This window comes from Bos mutus, chromosome 29 (genome assembly GCF_027580195.1).
Source record: "Bos mutus isolate GX-2022 chromosome 29, NWIPB_WYAK_1.1, whole genome shotgun sequence".
In the NCBI taxonomy this organism is placed as follows: Eukaryota; Metazoa; Chordata; class Mammalia; order Artiodactyla; family Bovidae; genus Bos; species Bos mutus.
Window position 1 is genome coordinate 26,609,934 of NC_091645.1, and position 21,910 is coordinate 26,631,843.

The 21,910-nt window shown below is 38.1% G+C and overlaps 2 protein-coding genes across 2 annotated transcripts; both read right to left on the reverse strand.

Annotated features, from left to right (window-relative positions):
* Window positions 1-3,457: 3,457 nt before the first annotated feature.
* LOC102275130 (olfactory receptor 8B3-like) lies at window positions 3,458-4,384 on the reverse strand. Its single transcript, XM_005895430.2, has one exon. It carries the CDS (start codon window positions 4,382-4,384, stop codon window positions 3,458-3,460), a length of 927 nt encoding a protein of 308 aa, XP_005895492.2.
* Window positions 4,385-16,364: 11,980 nt separating this feature from the next.
* On the reverse strand, window positions 16,365-18,319 carry LOC102271997 (olfactory receptor 8B3-like). Its single transcript, XM_070365004.1, has 2 exons — window positions 18,309-18,319; window positions 16,365-17,295 (listed from the first exon to the last, which is right to left on the reverse strand). The coding sequence occupies exons 1-2, from the start codon at window positions 18,317-18,319 to the stop codon at window positions 16,365-16,367; spliced, it is 942 nt and encodes a 313-aa protein (XP_070221105.1).
* Window positions 18,320-21,910: the final 3,591 nt, after the last annotated feature.

The following is a 21,910-nucleotide window of genomic DNA, read 5'->3' on the forward strand; positions in this document are numbered from 1 at the left end:
ACAAAGGCTCTGTATTTGACTTCCTCAAAAGTACCTTGTGCATTGGATCAGGGTTATAAAGAAGTTAAAAAGAGAAGATTTGGAAACAAAAAGGTAGCTAATGGTTTTGGGCTTTTGATGGGGAGATGGGAATTTTACTTCAGTGGCATGAATTGATACTTATTTTTATGTTTTTATTCTTTATGGCTTATGCATAACTTTTCACTAACCATATCTCTGCAGGTGGCTATGAGTCTAAACTTCTGACAGTGTGGGATTTTCACCTTCACAGGTGCCTCGTAGTGCAGATTTGTTTAAAGCTGAGTGAATAATTTTATATGGGCACACATTCATTTTTATCCAGAGGTTGTACCACTAGTGCTGGCTCTTAAAAAAAGGCAAATGTCTCAATAAAGGCTCTATTCCTTGAAACACGTGAACTAAGTAAGCGTCCACACAGTCATGTGTCTATGGTCCATGATAAATGTGGGTTGGGTAAACTGAGCCAATCTTAGCGATTGCACAAGCAAGTATTGCTGCAGCTTAAACCTGAACATAGAGATGAAGCTTTTCCCAAGCAGCGATTTGATTATAATGAAAAGAGAAATGTTCGTATAAGTATTGTTTGGAAAATAGGGGGTAGAAAAATTATTTGTTGTTTCCAGTCAGTTTTCAGCCCTGTTCTCAAGAAATATGAATTCTAAGACTAGTAGAGCAGGGTGGTTTGGGCTGCTGTACATTGTGACATTGGCTTTTCATTTTAAATTGCCTTTGTGACCCATACATGGGACTGTGGAGAGCCTAACTGAATTACTATGGGTTGTGCACAGGCTCAAGAAGTAGCTCCTGCCCAGTGGACGCCACTTGTCCCTTGATTTGTTAAATAAGTAAGCTCAGAGCTTACAGGGCTTTGAATTTCCATCTTGTAATATGTTGTTGTTCAACATATGTTGTTCAACAAGTCAGTCATGTCTGACTCTTAGAGATCCTGTGGACTGCAGCTTGCCAGGCTTCCCTGTCCTTCACAATCTCCTGGAGCTTCCTCAAATTCATGTTCATTGATTCAGTGATGCCATTCAACTATCTCATCCTCTGTCATCCCCTTCTCCTCCGGGCTTCAATCTTTCTCAGGATCAGGGTCTTTTCTAATGAGTCAACTCTTCTCATCAGGCGGCCAAAGTGTTGGAGCTTCAGCTTCAGCGTCAGTCCTTCCAGTAAATACTCAGGACTAATTTCCTTTAGGATTGACAGGTTTGATCTCCTTGCAGTCAAAGGGACTCTCAAGAGTCTTCTCTAATACCATAGTTCAAAAGCATCAATTCTTCGGTGCTCAGCCTTATTTATGGTCCAACTCTCACATCCATACATGACTACTGGAAAAACTATAGCTTTGACTAGATGGACCTTTGTTGGTAAAGTGATCTTCTAATAAGGTAAGGTGCTTCACTTACATGGATGGTAGATTTCATTAATGAACCAATAAAAATGGGAAGAGGGCTTACCATAAAAAGAATAATATCTCTTATATTGAGAAAGAGAAACAGTTCAGAGAAATTATTTCTAACCTAACAACTGAGAAGGTAGATTAGAAATCTTGATTTGGAGCACTCTGTTTCTAGGAATTAAGGCTGCTTAGGAAATCAAGTGATTTAGAAATGTTGCCTCAGTCTTATAATAGCAGCAGTAGAAAAAGGAAAGCAAACTAAAGTAAAACAAGTTAATTAAACTGGAATGAGAAAGAGAATGAGAGAATGGAGGTCAATTATAAATCTGTGTATTAGACAGTGGTAATCTGAAGGCCAGGAACCAGTTCCAGGAAACTATTCACTGAAATATTAAAGTCACTGAAAAAGAGTAAGCAGTATACATTCTCCTTAAAGATGGAAAAAGCTTAAGGAATGGTATTGCCTGAGAAGGCAGTTATTATTACCTAGACCCTGAGAAAACATAAAAAAGAAATATATGGAGAAGAAAAGATATATTTAAAGGACAGGTAGGCACAGCAGTGAAAAAAGTCCAGGACCTGGTTAAACAAACTCAGCAGAATAACAAGGGAAAATGAACAAAACAGCATATTTTCCTTGGAACCATTTATTTTTCCCATTTATAAAACCCCAAAGCCAAGAATCACTTCTTCACCAAAACCTTCCAAAATGCTTTCTTCACATCCTTGTTTCTGAGACTGTATATTAAAGGCTTCAGCATGTGGATTACTGTGGAATACAACACTAAGGACACCTTCAGTTCAGTTCAGTTCAGTGGCTCAGTCGTGTCTGACTCTTTGCGACCCCATGAATCGCAGCATGCCAGGCCTCCCTGTCCATCACCAACTCCCGGAATTCACCCAGACTCATGTCCATTGAGTCAGTGATGCCATCCAGCCATCTCATCCTCTGCCGTCCCCTTCTCCTCCTGTCCCCAATCCCTCCCAGCATCAGAGTCTTTTCCAATGAGTCAACTCTTCGCATGAGGTGGCCAAAGTACTGGAGTTTCAGCTTCAGCATCATTCCTTCCAAAGAAATCCCAGGGCTGATCTCCTTCAGAATGGACTAGTTGGATCTCCTTGCAGTTCAAGGGACTCTCAAGAGTCTTCTCCAATACCACAGTTCAAAACCATCAATTCTTCGGCACTCAGCTTTCTTCATAGTCCAACTCTCACATCCATACATGACCACAGGAAAAACCATAGCCTTGACTAGATGAACCTTTGTTGGTAAAGTAGGCTGCAGTCCACAAGGTCACTAAGAGTCGGACACAACTGAGCGACTTCACTTTCACTTTTCACTTTCATGCATTGGAGAAGGAAATGGCAACCCACTCCAGAGTTCTTGCCTGGAGAATCCCAGGGATGGGGGAGCCTGATGGGCTGCCGTCTATGGGGTCGCATAGAGTTGGACACGACTGAAACAACTTAGCAGCAGCAGCAGCAGCAATGATACTATGTAGCTCAGCTGGTAAAGAATACACCTGCAATGCGGGAGACCTGGGTTTGATCCCTGGGTTGGAAAGATGCCCTGGAGAAGGGAAAGTCTACCCACTCCACTATCCTAGCCTGGAGAATTCCATGGACTGTATAGTCCATGGTGTCGCAAAGAGTTGGACATGACTGAGTGACTTTAACTTTCACTTTCAGTGACACTATGTCACCCTCATATTCCCTGATTTCATCATCTGTAAACCAGTCTCCTATTTCCAGAGGGGGAAAAAGTTTAAATGCTAAAGAAAAACACCAAGATATTAAAAAAAATTTCATAAAAGTCATAGTAAGAGACCGTGAGGAAAGGAAATTATGCAAATAGTAAGGAAAGATAGAAGATCTACTCTACAAAACGTGGAAACAAATTAAGAGGAGATTCAAATTTCTTTCAACATGGGGAGAAAGAAATAAGATAAGAAGATTGTCAATAAAATTATTATTATTAAAACCAGAACCTTCCTACTTTGTGATTAACTACAGAGACAGTATTTCTAATCAAAGCTACCTACAACTCAGAATTTTTCTCACAGCGAATTTCACATCTTTATTTCTCAAGCTATAGATTAAAGGGTTCATCATGGCAACCACATTGGTATAAAAGACAGAGGAAATTTTTTCCTCATCCACAGACCCAACAGAAGATGGTTTGAGATACATAAATGCACTTGATCCAAAGAAAAGAGAAATAGCAATGATGTGGGAACTGCAGGTGCTAAAGGCCTTGGACCTGCCCTCTGTGGACTTGATGTGGAGGATACTAGAGAGGATGAAGCCATAAGAGACAAATATGGTGAGACTGGGCACAATGATGTTGATGCCTCCCACAGTGAAAACTACCAGCTCATTGATGTAGGTACTTGTGCAGGAAAGCTCAAGCAGAGGGAGGATGTCACAGAAATAATGGTTGATGGTGTTTGCATCACAGAAGGTCAGTCTCAGCATGCATCCAGTGTGAGCCATGGCACCAGAAAATGCCATCAAGTAGGAACCAAACATAAGGCTGGAACACACTTTAGGGGACGTAGCAACATTATACAAAAGTGGGTTACAGATGGCCACATAGCGGTCATAGGCCATTGATGTCAGCACATAGCATTCAGAAATGACAAAAAAACAGAAAAAGTAGAGCTGGGTCATGCATCCCATGTAAGAAATAATATTCTTCTTTGATGTGAAGTTAATCAGCATTTTGGGTGTAAACACAGAAGAATAACATAGATCTATGAAGGACAAGTTAAAGAGGAAAAAATACATGGGGGAATGTAGATGTGAATTTAGAACAATTAGATTTAGCAATCCCAAATTTCCCATCACAGTCACCATGTACATTCCTAGAAAGAAGATGAACAGGGGGAGATGGAGATCTGGTTGGTCTGTTAATCCCAACAGAATGAATTCAGTCACAAAAGAGTCATTTCCAGGAGCCATTCTTCTCTAAGGGAATCTGTGGACACAAGAGAAAGGGTTCCGTTAGAGAACAACTCAGCCCTTGCCACAGTGTCTCATCTACAAGGGAGGGTAAACACTGGGAATGTCAGAGACTAGTCCTACCTGGTCCCACAGAATCTGCCTTTACCTTTATCAGGATAGAGTTTTGCGGACTTGTATAAGCTAAACATAGCAAAGGAAATCACAAACATCAGAGTTAAGGCCAGTGCTGTTACATGCAAATATAACTGCTGGAAAAATAAAGGGCAAGAAAGATAGATCAAGACAGAACCACCTCATGTCTATAAGCATTCTGTGATGACCCTCTAACAGATTTCTCTGCCAATTTCACCTGTGTCTCAGATCTGCACAAAATGAGAAAGAATGGGCATATATTCGGTCCTTATACTTTCATCTAAGCAGGGAATAAGTTTATAAATTAAATTCAGAAACTCACCCTCCTTAGTTCAGAAAACCTCAGGGCTGGCTCCCTTATCCTTGGTTTTTACCCAGTTGGGATTGGAAATGCAATTTCAGGTTCCTGAGCCTTGAGTTCTTTGATTCTGAGAGAAGCTGGCCAAGACATATGTCTGAGAAGCCTTTCTGAACTATTATAACTTCTGATAATTATTTCAGTCCTTTCAAGCAGCAGAGAAAATAAAGCCTTTTATTATCATACTTGCTACTTGATTAGACACAGGAAATTTAATGTGAGAGTCCTGATGTAATACACTTGGTTAAAAACAGGCTAGAAGCTTGCTGACTCTTTTCCCCAGGGTATAGATTTGTATAAAAGGGAATAAGGAAATTATATATCTTGGATTGTGATCAGTCTTTAGTTCCTTAGGGACTCAATCTTTCACTCCTTTTCATTTTAGGTATTATACATCCCTCAATGCAGATCCAAAGTAAATTCCCATCTCCTCATTACATCTACCTCTGAAGGGAAAGCTACTACATTGTTTTATTCCCTTTCATTTCGCAAATGGATATACTTTGTGTAAGGTTCCTATTTCTAGGTTTCCTTATTTCTTTATTAATTTTATTTTATTTTTAAACTTTACATAATTGAAATTTTTATCAAAATGAATCCACCACAGGTGTTCTCCTGAACCCTCTCTTCCTCCCTCCCCAAATCCTCTGGGTCATCCCATCTCTAAAAAAAATTCTCGTTTCATACATGAAATTTTACATGTTTCAATGCCATTCTCCCAAATCTTCCCACCTTCTCCCTCTCCCACAGAGTCCATAAGACTGTTCTATTCTTTATCTGAAATTTTTCAAGAGTGTTCTCTCTCTTAAATATCTCTAAAAAAAAAATTGCAATGTGATATATTCCTTCACCGAGAAGGCAACGGCACCCCACTCCAGTACTCTTGCCCGGAAAATCCCATGGATGGAGGAGCCTGGTAGGCTGCAGTCCATGGGGTCACTAAGAGTCGGACACAACTGAGAGACTTCACTTTCACTTTTCACTTTCATGCATTGGAGAAGGAAATGGCAACCCACTCCAGTGTTCTTGCCTGGAGAACCCCAGGGACGGGGGAGCCTGGTAGCCTACTGTCTATGGGGTCACACAGAGTCGGACACGACTGAAGTGACTTAGCATAGCATAGCATATTCCTTCTATGAGGCTTTCCCAGTGGCTCATGGTAAAGAATTCACCTGCCAATGCAAGAGATACAGATTTGATCCCTTGGTTGGGATGATACCCTGGAGAAGGAATGGCAAACCACTTCAGTATTTTTTGCCTGGAAATTTCATGGACAGAGGAGCTGGTGAGGAGAGTCCATGGTGTTGCAAAGAGTTACAGACTTAGCGACTAAGCAACAACATGTTCCTTCTTTAATTTATACTTTTAAAAAATTTACTTGAAATTTCCGCTTGATTCTCCTGCTGAGCCATTTTCTGTAACATTTCAGTAACCGAGCTTATCAATTTATTTTTGTCATAGAAAAGAGTAGAAGCTATGGAGTTAGAGTATTGTGAATATTAATTTCCTACTTACAAACTATAATTCTATGGACAAGTTACTTAATTTTTCTGTTCAATGTGGGAAAATAGGGGTGGTAAAATAGCATCTCTTTCTTTGGGCTACTGTGTTAATCAAATGAAAAAATCCTAAGTAAACTGGTTGAGAAAGTGCCTTTCATATGGTAAATACTTAAAAATTGTCAGCTGTCATTTATGTTCTCATAAATTAAACTAGACTCTCCACCATAACACTCATCAGAGCTTTTCCCCCCTGATTACCTGTATTCTTCTATAAATTATAAGCTCTATAAAGAAAAACATCTCTTCTATTTTGTTTGCTGTTTGGCTTCTGGATCTAAGAACAGTGTAGAGTACATAGAAGGAACTCAATAAATATTTCTGAAAATCATGTTATTTTTCTCAAAGAGCATTCAGAATATATTCAACATTTCTCTTACCCCAAACACAACCTCTACAACCACAGTGACCTCAACCCATGTCTGTCAACCACCACACAACTTATGGCTTTTGATGTTTAAGCTGAACTACTGTAATATTGAACTTTTAGCAGCTTCTAAAGATTATTTTAGCATTTCCCAACATACTCACTCTTATTTAGCCATAAACATTGTTAAACTCACTCTTATTTAGCAATAGACACTGAAATATGGTCATTGCTCTATCCCACCCTAGTTCAAGTACTTCAGTGTGTCTCCATTACTCATTTGAAAATTCAAGCAATATAATAAAAATATGCTTCTCAAAATTATGTCTTGCTTAAAACTAAATAATAAATTGAGTCAGAGTTATCTTTGATGAGAAACCATGAAAGGACCAGTTTGATTTATGAAGCATTTTGTGCAGATTAACTATTGTACAAACTTTTAACCTTCTCAAAAACCTAAAAAAGAAAATTGGAGAATGTTTACTTTTCTGGGAGAATGAAATTGCCTTGGAAAGTTCAACTTATTTTAGAAATATATATGTGTTTGTAGATGAAAAATAAACATATATAAGTATATTTATACACACATTGCTTATATTTAGTGGAATGAGGGGAAGAATATCACTTTGCAATGTAAGAGGCTTCTATGATTAGTAGAAAAGCATCAAGCTGTCAAAAAAAGTTTTTAATGTGCTAAAAAAAATAGTTTTCCACACACAAAATGGTAACTTGTGCTACCAAAGTTAGGTGATTTATTTATTTTTTACATAACAACTCCTAAGAAAGAGAGATGGAAAAAACCAACAGGCCCTGAATTTCTAATGAATCAATATTAAATTTATGCCATTTTAAATTATTGTTTTTTTTCTTTCTTTTGTTTTTTTGTTTTTTAATATATTTAGAAGATGGTAATGATTATTGGGGTTTTTGAAACTTTTTCATAGTTCCCTATCTCTTGCTTAGAATCATTCTAATATACTGCATAATATTTAAATCTACTAGTCTAACTAAAATAGATAAAAGAAGGTATGATACAGCATTTTGGAAAATAATTCAGTGTAAAGAAAAATTAATAATTCTATGAACAAAGGTTAAAAATACCCCAGGAAATTTCATAAATGCTTATGATATTGATATTAAATATGAGACACTAGGCTCTCTTCTCGCAGAAGGCAATGGCAACACACTCCAGTACTCTTGCCTGGAAAATCCCATGAACGGAGGAGCCTGGTAGGCTACAGTCCATGGGGTTGCTAAGAGTTGGACACGACTGAGCGACTTCACTTTCACTTTTCACTTTCATGCATTGGAGAAGGAAATGGCAACCCACTCCAGTGTTCTTGCCTGGAGAATCCCAGGGATGGGGGAGCCTGGTGGGCTGCCGTCTATGGGGTCGCACAGAGTCGGACACGACTGAAGAGACTTAGCAGCAGCAGCAGCAGGCTCTCTTTTGGGAAATCCTTGAATCAGTCCTGGCTCTCGATCTCAAGTAAGTCTGATTATACACAATAAAGATTCAAGTGGAAGTTATGATGTATTAAAAGCTGACTAAGCTGACTGTGTTTCTGAGACCCTTCAGTTCATTTCAGATGTTCAGTCGTGTCCAACTCTTTGTGACCACATGGACTGCAGCACACCAGGCTTCCCTGTCTGTCACCAACTCCTGGAGTTTGCTCAAACTCATGTCCATTGAGTCAGGGATGCCATCCAATCATCTCATCTTCTGCTGTCCCCTTCTCCTTCTGCCTTCAATCTTTCCCAGCATCAGGGTCTTTTCCAATGAGTCACTTCTTCACATCAGGTGGCCAAAGTATTGGAATTTCAGCCTCAGCATCAGTCCTTCAGTGAATATTCAGGACTGCTTTCTTTTAGAATTAAATGGTTCGATCTCCTTTCAGTCCAAGGGACTCTCAAGAGTCTTCTCCAACACCACAGTTCAAAAGCATCAATTCTTCAGCGCTTCACTTTCTTTATAGTCCAACTCTCATATCCATACATGACTACTGGAAAAACCATAGATTTGACTAGATGGACCCTTTGTTGGCAAAGTAATGTCTCTGCTTTTCAATATGCTATCTAGGTTAGTCGTAGCTTTTCTTCCAAGGAGCAAGTGTCTTTTAATTTCATGTCTGCAGTCACTATCTGCAGTGATTTTGGAGCCCAAGAAAATAAAGTTTCACACTGTTTCCATTGTTTCCCCATCTATTTGCCATGAAGTGATGGGACCGGATGCCATGATCTTAGTTTGTTGAATGTTGAGTTTTAAGACAACTTTTTCACTCTCCTCTTTCACTTTCATCCAGAGGTTCTTTAGTTCTTCTTCTCTTTCTGCCATTAGGGTGGTGTCATCTGTATATCTGAGGTTATTGATATTTTTCCTGGCAATCTTGATTCCAGCTTGTGTTTCATCCAGCCTGGCATTTTGCATGATGTACTCTGCATATAAGTTAAATTGGCAGGGTGACAATATAGAGTTTTGATGTACCCTTTTTCATATTTGGAACCAGTCTGTTGTTCCATGTCCAGTTCTAACTGTTGCTTCCTGACCTGCATACACGTTTCTCAAGAGGCAGGTCAGATGGTCTGATACTTCCATCTCTTTCAGAATTTTCCACAGTTTGTTTTGATCCATACAGTCAAAGGCTTTGGCATTGTCAATAAAGCAGAAGCAGATGTTTTTCTGGAACTCTCTTGCTTTTTCAATGATCGAATGGATGTCAGCAATTTGATCTCTGGTTCCTCTGCCTTTTCTAAATCCAGATGAACATCTGGAAGTTCACAGTTCGTGTACTGTTGAAGCCTGGCTTGGAGAACTTTGAGAATTACTTTGCTAGTGTGTGAAATGAGTGCAATTGTGCAGTAGTTTGAACATTCTTTGGCATTGCCTTTCTTTGGGATTGTAATGAAACCTGACCTTTTCCAGCCCTGTGGCCACTGACGAGTTTTCCAAATTTGCTGGCATATTGAGTGCAGCTCTTTCACAGCATCATCTTTTAGGATTTGAAATAGCTCAACTGGAATTCCATCACCTCCACTAACTTTGTTGATAGTTATTCTTCCTAAGACCTAATTAAAGATAATGAAAAGTAAAGTCCCTAAGTAAAGATAATGAAGCAGAAAGAGGAGCTGCCAATCCATGATTCATGTGATCAGTACTCAATTTTCATGTCCTCTTCAGAATCAAGTGGCCATATTTGAGTGTGCTTTCATTTCCTCAAAAACTTCCTTAACCAGAAATTTCATAAAAATGAAAGAATTAAAAGTAGGATGCAGAAATGTGTCTTAACAAATCCCACAGTGTAACATTTCATGCGTTATTTGAAGAGATGTGCAGTAATCTGTGGTTTACTCTATTTATGGTACCAGCTATCTTATCAATGAACTACTTACAGGAAAAAATTCTTGCCTCTGAGATTTATTAGTTCATAAATTTTCCATACAGTCTACAACATAATAGATGATAGATGAGAAAAAAGAACATTGGGTTTAAAGGTCTTTTTCCTAAAGGGGAAAAGAAAGCCTTCTTATAAATTCCATCTGAAATTTCATCCTGAAAGTAATAATATTCTTCTGAATCAAAACTACCACAGTGTGAAAAATCAATCTCTGATAACTCTCCCTGTTATTAAGGAAGAATGCTATTTGTCTCTGAGTAGGTCTTTGTCAGATAATGTGGATTTTATCATTTGGTAATGTTTAGGAAACACTTTAAAATGTTTTCAAGATAATCTGAGTAATCAGCTCCCATTGGTGGGAATTTTAAGTCTTGGGTAAGATTTGAAATAATTAAAAGCAAAAAGATGCTTTAGGGAATTTCCCAAATTATGGCTATTATGAAAAACTTTAAAAATCAGATTAAGATCCTTGAAATATATGTCTAATATTTTTAATTGCAGAAAACTTTATAATCCTATGGGAGAACAAATTGGTAATTATTTTGCAATATACTTTTACCTCCTCTTTTCTTGCTCTGAGACTTTGAGTCCTTTGGAGGAATTTTAATAGGTAAGGAAAGCAGTTCTTTTTTAAATTTTAAACTTTTTATTTTCTATGGGGGTATAGCTCATTAACAATAGTGTGATAGTTTCAGTTGACAGTGAAATGACTCGGCCACATACATACACATATCCATCCCCAAACTCCTCTCCCATCCAAGCTGTCACATAACATTAAGTAGAGTTCCCTGTGGTATACCATACAACCTTGTTGGTTATCCATTTTTAACCGTATATATGAGACAGCAAAAGAGACACAGAAATAAAGATCAGATTTTGGACTCTGTGGGAGAAGGCGAGGGTGGGATGATTTGAGAGAATAGCGTTGAAACATGTATATTACCATATGTGAAATAGATTGTCAATCCAGGTTTGATGCATGAGACAGGGTGCTCAGGGCTGGTGCACTGGGATGACCCTGAGGGATGGAGTGGGGAGGGAGGTGGGAGGGGGGTTCAGGATGGGGAACGCATGTGCACCCATGGGTGATTCATGTCCATGTATGGCAAAAGCCACTACAATATTGTAAAGTAATTAGCCTCCAACTAAAACAAATAAATAAATATAAAAATAAATATAGCAGTGTGTTTATGTCCATTCCCAAACTCCCTAATAATTTCTTCTTCCCATCCTTCCCCCTGGCAACCATAAGTTCATTCTCTAACTCTGTGAATCTCTTTATATTTTGTAAGTAAGTTCATTTGTATTATTACCTTTTAGAATCCAAATATAAGGGATGTCAAAAGATATCTTCCCTTCTCTGTCTGACATATTTCACTCAGTATGACAATCTCTAGGTCCATCTGTATTGCTGTAAATCATATTATTTCATTCTTTTTAGTGGCTGAGTAATATTCCACTGTACATAGGCACCACAACTTCTTCATCCATTCCTCTGTCAATGGACATTTAGATTGCTTCCATGTCTTGGCTACTATGCTGGCTACAGTTCTGCAATGAACATTGGGATGCTTGTTTATCCTTTTGAATCATGTTTTTCTCCAGATATATGCTCTGGGGTGGGATTGCAGGGTCATAAGGTATTTCTATTTTTAGTCTTTTAAAGAACCACCATACTGTTCTCCGTAGTAGATTTATAAATTTACATTCCCACCAGCAGTGTAGGAGGTTTCCCTTCTCTCAACACCCTCTCCAGAATTTATTCTTAGTGGAATTTTTAATGATAGCCATTCTGGCAGGTATGAAGTAATACTCAACCTAAAGTGAGTAGAAGTAAAGAAATCATAAAGATCAGAGCAAAAATAAATGCAGTAGACAAATAAAACAATTGCAAAATCAATGAAAGAAAAAGATTGTTCTTTGAAAAGATAAACAAAATTTATAAACCCTTAGCCAAACTTATCTAGAAAAAAGGGAGGGGACTCAAATTAATAAAATTAAAAACAAAAAATAAAAAGTTACAAAAGACTCCACAGAAATACAAAGGATCAAAAGAGACTACTATGAGCAACTGTATGCCAACAGAATGGACAACCTGAAGAAGTGGATAAATTCTTAGAAAGGCACAGTCTTCCAATACTGAGCCAGGAAAAAATATAAGTATGATCAGACAAATCACAAGCACTGAAATTGAAGTTGTGATTTAAAAACTCCCAATAAACAAAAGCCCAGGACCTGATGACTTCACAGGCAAATTCTATCAAACATTTAGAGAAGAGTTAATACATGTCCTCCTGAGACTGTTCCAAAAATTGCAGAGGAAGGAAAACGTTCAAACTTATTCTATGAGGCCACCAGGACCTGATACCAAAGCCAGACAAAGATAGCACAAAAAAGAAAATTATAGACCAATAGCATTGATGAAAAACAGATGCAAAAATCCTCAACAAAATCCTACCAATCTGAATCCAACAATACTTTAAGAAGATCATACACCATGATCAAGTGGGATTAACCCCAGAAATGCAAGGATTTTTCAATAGTTGCAAATCAGTAAATATGATACACCACATAAAACTGAAGACTAAAAACAATATGATCATCTAAATAGATGTACAATAAACTTTTGACAAAATTCAGCACCAATTTATTATAATAACTCTCTAGAAAGTGAGCATAGAGGGTGTATGTGCATGTGTGCTAAGTCTCCAGGCACGCCCAACTCTTTGTGACACTATGAACTGTAGCCCGCCAGGCTTCTTGGTCCATGTGATTCTCCAGGCAAGAATCCTGGAGTGGGCTGCCATTTCCTTCCCCAGGGGATATTCCCAACCCAAGGGTCAAAATTGGGTTTCCTGCATTGCAGACAGATTCTTTACCACTGTGCCACCAGGGAAGCCCATAGTAATTAGCAACTAACAGAGACCCTTAGGCTTCTGAAAGTCTGTTTATGCCTGGTTTTGAACCAGGGACCTTTGGCATGTGAGGCGAAAGTGATAACTACTACACTATAGAAACAAGGCCTAGAGAGTATATCTCAATATAATAAAGGGCATGTTCAAGCTGGTTTTAGAAAAGGCAGAGGAACCAGAGATCAAATTGCCAACATCCGCTGGATCATGGAAAAAGCAAGAGAATTCCAGAAAAACATCTATTTCTGCTTTATTGACTATGCCAAAGCCTTTGACTGTATGGATCACAAGAAACTGTGGAAAATTCTGAAAGAGATGGGAATACCAGACCACCTGACCTGCCTCTTGAGAAATCTGTATGCAGGTCACCAAGCAACAGTTAGAACTGGACATGGAAAAACAGACTGGATCCATATAGGAAAAGGAGTACATCAAGGCTGTATATTGTCACCCTGCTTATTTAACTTATATGCAGAGTACATCATGAGAAATGCTGGACTGGAAGAAACACAAGCTGGAATCAAGATTGCTGGGAAAAATATCAATCACCTCAGATATGCAGATGACACCGCCCTTATGGCAGAAAGTGAAGAGGAACTAAAAAGCCTCTTGATGAAAGTGAAAGTGGAGAGTGAAAATGTTGGCTTAAAGCTCAACATTCAGAAAACTAAGATCATGGCATCTGGTCCCATCACTTCATGGGAAATAGATGGGGAAACAGTGGAAACAGTGTCAGACTTTATTTTTTGGGCTCCAAAATCACTGCAGATGGTGACTGCAGCCATGAAATTAAAAGATGCTCACTCCTTGGAAGGAAAGTTATGACCAACCTAGATAGCATATTCAAAAGCAGAGACATTACTTTGCCAACAAAGGTCTGTCTAGTCAAGGCTATGGTTTTGCCTGTGGTCATGCATGGATGTGAGAGTTGGACTGTGAAGAAGGCTGAGCACCGAAGAATTGATGCTTTTGAACTGTGGTGTTGGAGAAGACTCTTGAGAGTCCCTTGGACTGCAAGGAGATCCAGCCAGTCCATTCTGAAGGAGATCAGCCCTGGGATTTCTTTGGAAGGAATGATGCTAAAGCTGAAACTCCAGTACTTTGGCCACTTCATGCGAAGAGTTGACTCATTGGAAAAGACCCTGATGCTGGGAGGGATTGGGGGCAGGAGGAGAAGGGGACGACAGAGGATGAGATGGCTGGATGGCATCACTGACTCGATGGACGTGAGTCTGGGTGAACTCCAGGATTTGGTGATGGACAGGGAGCCTGGCGTGCTGGGATTCATGGGGTCTCAAAGAGTAGGACATGACTGAGTGACTGAACTGAACTGACAACAAACCTATGGCAACCCACTCCAGTATCCTTGCCTGGAAAATTCCATGGGCAAAGGAGTCTAGTTGGCTACAGTCCATGGGGTCACAAAGAGTAGGACACAACTGAGTGACTGTGCACAAGAGTCATTTAAGCATTTTAGAGTATCCGTTTCCCCATATTTTGTCAAAAAGAAAGTAATCCAATGTCCTGTTTGAGAAAAGTCATAACTTGAGTTAGTCACCAAATATATTTTTCAAACTATCGTTCTCTAACAGCAATTTGAAGATTTTATACCTTAAAATCCAAGAGGAAGTAGCCAACAAAAGGAGAAGTGATTTAGTCTTGTCCAGGTTAAACACAGTGTTGGAGGTTGGTTCATTTTTTTTTTTAATTATCAAATAAGTTTTCATCCTACCCATAGAAATCTTGTGATCTTCATAGTTCTAGGTCTTCCAGAAAAAAGAGGAGAATCATAAAAAAAAGAGGCTTTTATTTTTAAAAAATTTATTTCCTAGATTCTTTATCCCTATTTGTTTTAATCACTAACAGTTATTTTATCTTCAGAAAAAAAAAAAAAAAGTTCTCTAATTTTCTCCTCACATGTAGCCACTTCTCTACCTTCATTTCAAACAACAGTACTATTGTATAGTCACTTTGTATCATAAGTTTATGAAAACTTTATGGACTAAATATTTAATGTTCTAGATGGAATAGGTTAAAATAAAATATATTTAAAGGCAGTTCCTAAGCCTCATGAGAAATCACCACAAAAACCTCTTATTTATTGACAATGTGGCTTGTTGAACTTTGGCCTCATGCCAGGATTCTGGACTCTAATCTGACACGCTCTTTTCCTTGAAGTGAAAATACCTGCAAATGTTCAATTTTTTTTTCTTAATTTTTTGGAAGAAATAATATCCTTACTTAAGCCAGTCATCTCCCTAGCATCCAGGTCCATAAGGCCTCTGATTTCCCAACAATGACAAGAACAAAATAATTATTTTCATAAACTAAAAACAACACTAAAAATAAATACCCACTCTGAGAAAAATTCATGTACCACCCAGGTACAAAGCACAGTCAAATTTTATATTAGAATATTTTCTTCTTTTCCATGTTTACTGAAACAAAAATAATGAGATAAAGTAGAAGCAAGTATACTGAGAATAGCAGACTTTAAATCATAATACTGAATTTAGTCTAGAAGTTTTCATTAAAAGATATGCAACTGTAAATAAAGCAACAACTACTCTGAGTTATACTTTCCCATCCAGGCAGTGTATGTTTATAATCTGTTATGTGCAGGACTAGCTGTGAAAAAGTAAGAAAAATCTTTGTCAAGAAAGCAAAATGTGCATTACTAACAAAAGCAAAATTGTTTATATTGAACAATCATTATGTAACCTTATATGTCAGGGATTAAATGAAATATATTCTTGCCCAAGGAAGACTGGAAGGAAGAGAAGAGAAAACATTGTCTGATTCCTGCTTCCAATGGCAGATGTCAGATAAGACAACCGTAAAGACACCACATCAACCTATTGTTCCCCAATTTGATCATCAGTAGACCAGTCTTCTATTTCAACAGGGAAAAAAGTTCAAGATGATAAAAAAAAAAATCAGATTTAATACATTTTTCTGAAGAGTATTAATAAATGGGAGAAAGTGAGGAAAGGAAATTGTGCTAGTGGTAAGAAAAGAGAGACGGGTTCTTTTTTTTTTTTTTTCCAGTCCAGGTTCGATGCACGATACTGGATGCTTGGGGCTGGTGCACTGAGAGACCGATTCTTAAAAAGTGGAAATAAATTGTGAGATGATTCAGATACCCTTCCACATGGTGAAAAAGAAATAAGAAGATTGTCAATAAAGTTACTATGATTAAACACAGAAACTTTCCTGTGCCCAACTGCACGGGCAGATACTCTATCTATTCAAAATTATCTCCTGCTCAGGGTTTTTCTCAGAGCAGTTTTCACATCTTTGTTTCTCAAACTATAGATTAAAGGGTTCATCACAGAAACCACATTGGTGTAAAATACAGAAGAGATTTTTTCCTCATCCATAGACCCAGCAGCAGATGGTTTGAGATACATAAATGCACTTGATCCAAAGAACAGAGAAATAGCAATGATGTGGGAACTGCAGGTGCTGAGGGCTTTGGACCTGCCTTCTGTGGACTTGATGTGGAGGATGTTGGTAAGGATGAGACAATAAGAGACAAAGATTGTGAAACTGGGCACAATGATGTTGATGCCCACCACAATGAAAACTACAAGCTCATTGACATAGGTACTTGTGCAGGAGAGCTGGAGCAAAGGGTGGACATCACAGAAATAATGGTTGATGGTGTTTGCATCACAGAAGGTCAGTCTCAGCATGCATCCAGTGTGAGCCATGGCACCAGAAAATGCCATCAAGTAGGAACCAAGCATAAGGCTGGAACACACTTTAGGGGACATGGTAGCATTATATAAGAGTGACTTACAGATGGCCACATAGCGGTCATAGGCCATTGATGTCAGCACATAGATTTCAGAAATGACAAAGAAACAGAAGAAGTAGAGCTGAGCCATGCACCCCATGTAAGAAATAATATTCTTCTTTGATGTGAAGTTAATCAGCATTTTGGGTGTAAACACAGAAGAATAACATAGATCTATGAAGGACAAGTTAAACAGGAAAAAGTACATGGGAGTATGCAGATGAGAATTCAGTGCAATTAGGATTATCAATCCCAAATTTCCTAGCACAGTGACCATATATATTCCTAGAAACAGGAAGAACAGAGGGAGTTGGAGATCAGGTTGGTCTGTTAATCCCAACAGAATGAATTCAGTCACGAAAGAGTTATTTCCAGGAGCCATTCTTCTCTAAGGGAATCTATGGATAGAAGAGAAAAGGGTTCCATTAGAGAACAACCCAGCCCTTCCACAGTGTCTCACCTATAAAAGAGCTCAGTTGTTTTTCTTGTTTAGTCACTAAGTTGTGTCCAGCTCTTTTGGGACCCCATGGACTGTAGCCCACAAGTTTCCTCTGTCCATGGAATTTCCCAGGCAAGAATACTGGAGTGGATTGCCATTTCATTTACCAGATGTTCTTCCCAACCCAGGGATAGAACCACATCTGCATTAGTAGGGGTGTTCTTTACCACTGAGCCCCAGGGAAGCCCAGCACAAGAATATACACACTGGGAATGTCTGAGACTGTACCAGCCTTGTCACATATAATCTGACTTTACCATTATCACGATACAGAGTGATGTGAGTGTGCCCTTTCTTAGAGCTGTTATAAGCTAAATATAAAAAAGTACATCACAAACAGTCTACAGAGGGAAAGCCAGTCCTGTCATATGCAAGCATTCCTGCTGGAAAATCCAAGGGGAAGAGAGATGGAGTAGGATACAATTGTCCTATTGTCATCTCTACATTTCCTCATTTGAACTCTTCCCTCACCGCTATAACTGGAGGCAGTGATCCTAGCAACCTGGCACTGGCTTCTAATGCAGGTTAGCTGTGATGTGATCCCAATGAAAAACATGCTTTCTAATCCAAAATGAAGGGCCCAGAATCTATGAGTTAAGTTACTGCACTTGTCACAGAGTAAAAAGCCATAAAGGTAGAAGAGTGAGAGTTGCACCTATTTAAAAGAAACTTCCTGACTGATATGTCCTTTGAGCCCCCTCGTGTCTCTGAACAGTCTCTGACCCCTCTCCAATAGACTCATTCACTAGTTTCACTTGGCTCCCAGAACTACACAGAAGGAGAAAGAATGGACCCTGGATTTTCATCTCAGAACAAGCAATAAGTATTGTAAATGGAATTCGGCATGTAAGATGAATTCAGAAACCCACCCTCCTTAGGGCAGAAAACCTCGGGGCTGGCTCCCTTGTCATTAGTCCTCACCTTGTTGGTACTGGAAATGTAATGTCAGGTTCTTGAGGCTTGATTCCTTTGACTCTAAAATGAGACAGCATTGACGTATACCCTCAAAAACTTTATGAACTACCATAATTTCTGTTTATTTTCAGTCCCCTCAACAAGTAGAGGAAAATAAAGCATTTTGTTATCACACTCACAGCTTGATTAAACACAGAAGATTTAATATGAGTGTGGTGATGTAATGCACATGGTTTAAAACAGACTAGAGGTTTGCTCCAACAATTCCCCAGGGAGCAGATCGTATTGAAAAAAAAAAAAAGAAGAAGGAATGTATATACATGGTTCATTATCTGCCTTTAGGTCCTTAGGGACTCACTCTTTTAACCATTTTCACTTTACTCTAGGGACTGAACATCCCTCAGGTGGATCAAAGTAAAATCCCATCTCCCTCATTATCTTCACATCCGAAGGGAAAGCTACTCCATTTCCTCATTCCCTGTTTTGTCCGTTTCTTAAGTGAATGAGTTTTCTCCAAGGTCCTACTTTCAAGTTTCCTTATTTCTTTATCTAATTTTTTTCAAATGTTGAAATAACTCATTTCAGTTCTCTATGTAGGGTATCTCTGAAATAATTTCCAATACTCTATGTCCCTTCTATGGGGACTTCCCTCATAGCTCAGTCGGTAAAGAGTCTGCCTGCAATGCAGAAGACTCTGGAGAAGGGAATGGTAACTCACTTCAGTATTCTTGCCTGGAGAATGCCATGGACTACAGTCTATAACGTTGCAAGAGTCGGACACGACTAAGCATACAGCACAGATGTCCCTTCTATATTTTATATCTTTAATAAACACCTGAAATTTCTGTCTCTCCTGTTGGGTCAATTTCTGGAAAATTTCAGTAACTGAAGTTATCAGTTTCTTATCATAGAAAATAGTAGGAGCTATTGAGCAAGACTGTTGTGAATCTCGCTTTCCTCATTCCACCATTACAAACTATAACACTTGTGTTATTTAGTTGCTCAGTCATTTTTTCTGCAATATTCTGACAGAATGACATCTAATATGAAAGAGCATTTACTTTTTCTAAAAATGAAAAATATTTAACTTCTATTTTGAGGTTTCTCAAATGGAAGGCTTGTGAGTGCTGTAACACAATTTTGGCACCTCAAATAGTGGTAAAATGCAGAACAGATTGCATGCACTTCTGCAGTGCGTGTAACAGTTCCCAAATAGTGTAATTATTATTTACTTCTTTAGATACACTTCTTTATCGATAAGGAAGACAAGCTTATAAAAAGGGATAATATGTAAAAGAGAAAAAATATCTAACTAGGTCAACTATTTTGTATACCTATAGACTTTGGCATGTGAAAATTATATATGTTTGTATTGAGATCAGGGTCTGTGGTATGAGTGGTCATTTAAAACCATAAGTCAAGAATATAGCAAGGAGGAAAAAAAAAAAAGTAAGTCAATGCTGAACATCTAAAAATCTATACAAGCAAACATACCAGTGTTGCTAAATTCACAATATCTAACTCTTGAAATAAGATTAGAAAACATGTAAAATCAAAAATATTATTAAAATTACCTTTAAAAGTGTTGAAATTGTCACAATTAAGGTTTATGAATTTTAGACTATTTTCCATATTTTCTCAAAAAAAAAAAAAAGAAATACAATAACCTATTCCAGAAAACACATTATTACAACTTGAGTTATCCACCAAATATTTCTTTCAAATTATCATAGTTCTAACTGCAAATTGATTTATGGTTTTATACCTTAAAATTCATAAGGAAGTAGCATATAGAAGCCAACAAAAGCAGGAGTGATTTTATTGTGCCAAGTTTACACCAAAGGAATGGAGATTTGTGAGTTTAGCTTTTTTTAATATCAAAAGTTTCTGTTTTTATCCTATCCAGATAAATCCCATGATCTCTATAATATTTCTAGGGCTGTCCAGAAAAAGGAGGAGACTAATAAATATAGATTTAGTTTTCTATCATATTTTCTAGATTCCTTCTAATTTGAGCTTTAATTACTACTCACCATTTTATGTCATGAAAAATAGTCTTATTTGTACCTGTTTTTCCCCAGTTCTGATCATAGCTTATTCAACTTTGTTCACCTAATTCTACTACTGTATGGCCACTGTGTACTATAAGTTTAGAAAAAACTTTATGGACTGGATATATTTATTTCACCAAATGGAAGAGAATAAACTTCCAAACTAAAATGCAGGACCCAAGCCCCACAACCACGCTCCACAGGGAACGTCTTATTTATTGTGTTTGTTGATGCCCAGCCTCAGGAGAGGCTTCTGGGCTCCTTTCTCTCTCATGCCCTGTTCTCTGAATTGCAAACACTTGCAAGCATTCCAAATCTATTTTGTTTTTTTAAATTTTGTAAAAGAAGGAATGTTCTTACTTGACCAATCATCTCCCCAGTATACTGGCCCAAGAGGTATTATCTTTCCAATAAATAACTACAACAAAAAACACCCTGACAAACTCTTCTTAATAAAATAAAATAAAATAAAAGAGCAATACTCACCCTGAGAGAAATTCATGTACCACTGTGAAACAAAGCACAGTCAGCTTACAAGCTAGATAGTTTTTTCTGTGCCATGTTTATTTAAACAAAATTAATGAAATAAAATAGAAGCAAAGGATACTAAGGAGATTAGAAACTTGAAATCAGAAACCTAAATTTATTCTAGACTTTTTCATTAAAAACATATATGAATGTAAATAAATCATTGACTACTCTGAGCTTTATTGCACTGTCCATATAATAAATATATTTTGACAAACTGTTGTGTACAGGTAAAAAAAATACTTTGTCAAAGGAAGTATAGTGCAGTGTTTAAAGATGCAAAGTGTGTTATACTTAACAGTCTCCTGAGATCTTCTACTTCAGGAATTAAAGGTGTTATAATCTGAGGTCCCAAAGCAACAGACAAGACTGAGTGACTGACCCGAACTGAACTGAGTCTTGCTAAATGAAGCCTGGAAAGATGGAAGGAGTAAAAATTCTGAGATTTATGCTTCCAATGGCAATTGGCAGATAAGACATCCCCAGTGACATTACATCACATTAATGTTCCCTGATTTGATCATTTGATGGCCAGTCTTATATTTTCAGAGGGAAAGGGAAGTTCAAACTAATGGATAAAAATGTTTTCTAGAAAATAATATAATAAACAAATAAAATGTATTATAACAAATAGTAACGTGTGCAAGCTCATTCACTAAGTCATATGTGTTTGTGACCTCATAGACAGTAGCCCTCCAAGGTCCTTTGTCCATGGGATGTCCCAAGCAGGAATGCAGGAGTGGGTTGCTGTTTCCTCCTCCAGAGGATCTTCCTGACCCAGGGATTGAAAATGCATCTCCTGCAATCTCAGGCATATTCTTTACCAATGAGCCAACTGGGAAGCCCATAAATAGTAAGTTCAGTTCAGTTTAGTCACTCAGTCATGTCCGACTCTTTGCGACCCCAGGGACTGCAGCATACCAGGCTTCCTTGTCCATCACCAAGTCCTGGAGTTTACTCAAACTCATGTCCATTAAGTCGGTGATGCCACCCAACCATCTCATCCTC

What these genes read in the sequence shown, in the direction of transcription:
- LOC102275130 (XM_005895430.2), bottom strand. Translation starts at nt 4,384, where the DNA reads ATGGCTCCTGGAAATGACTCTTTTGTGACTGAATTCATTCTGTTGGGA.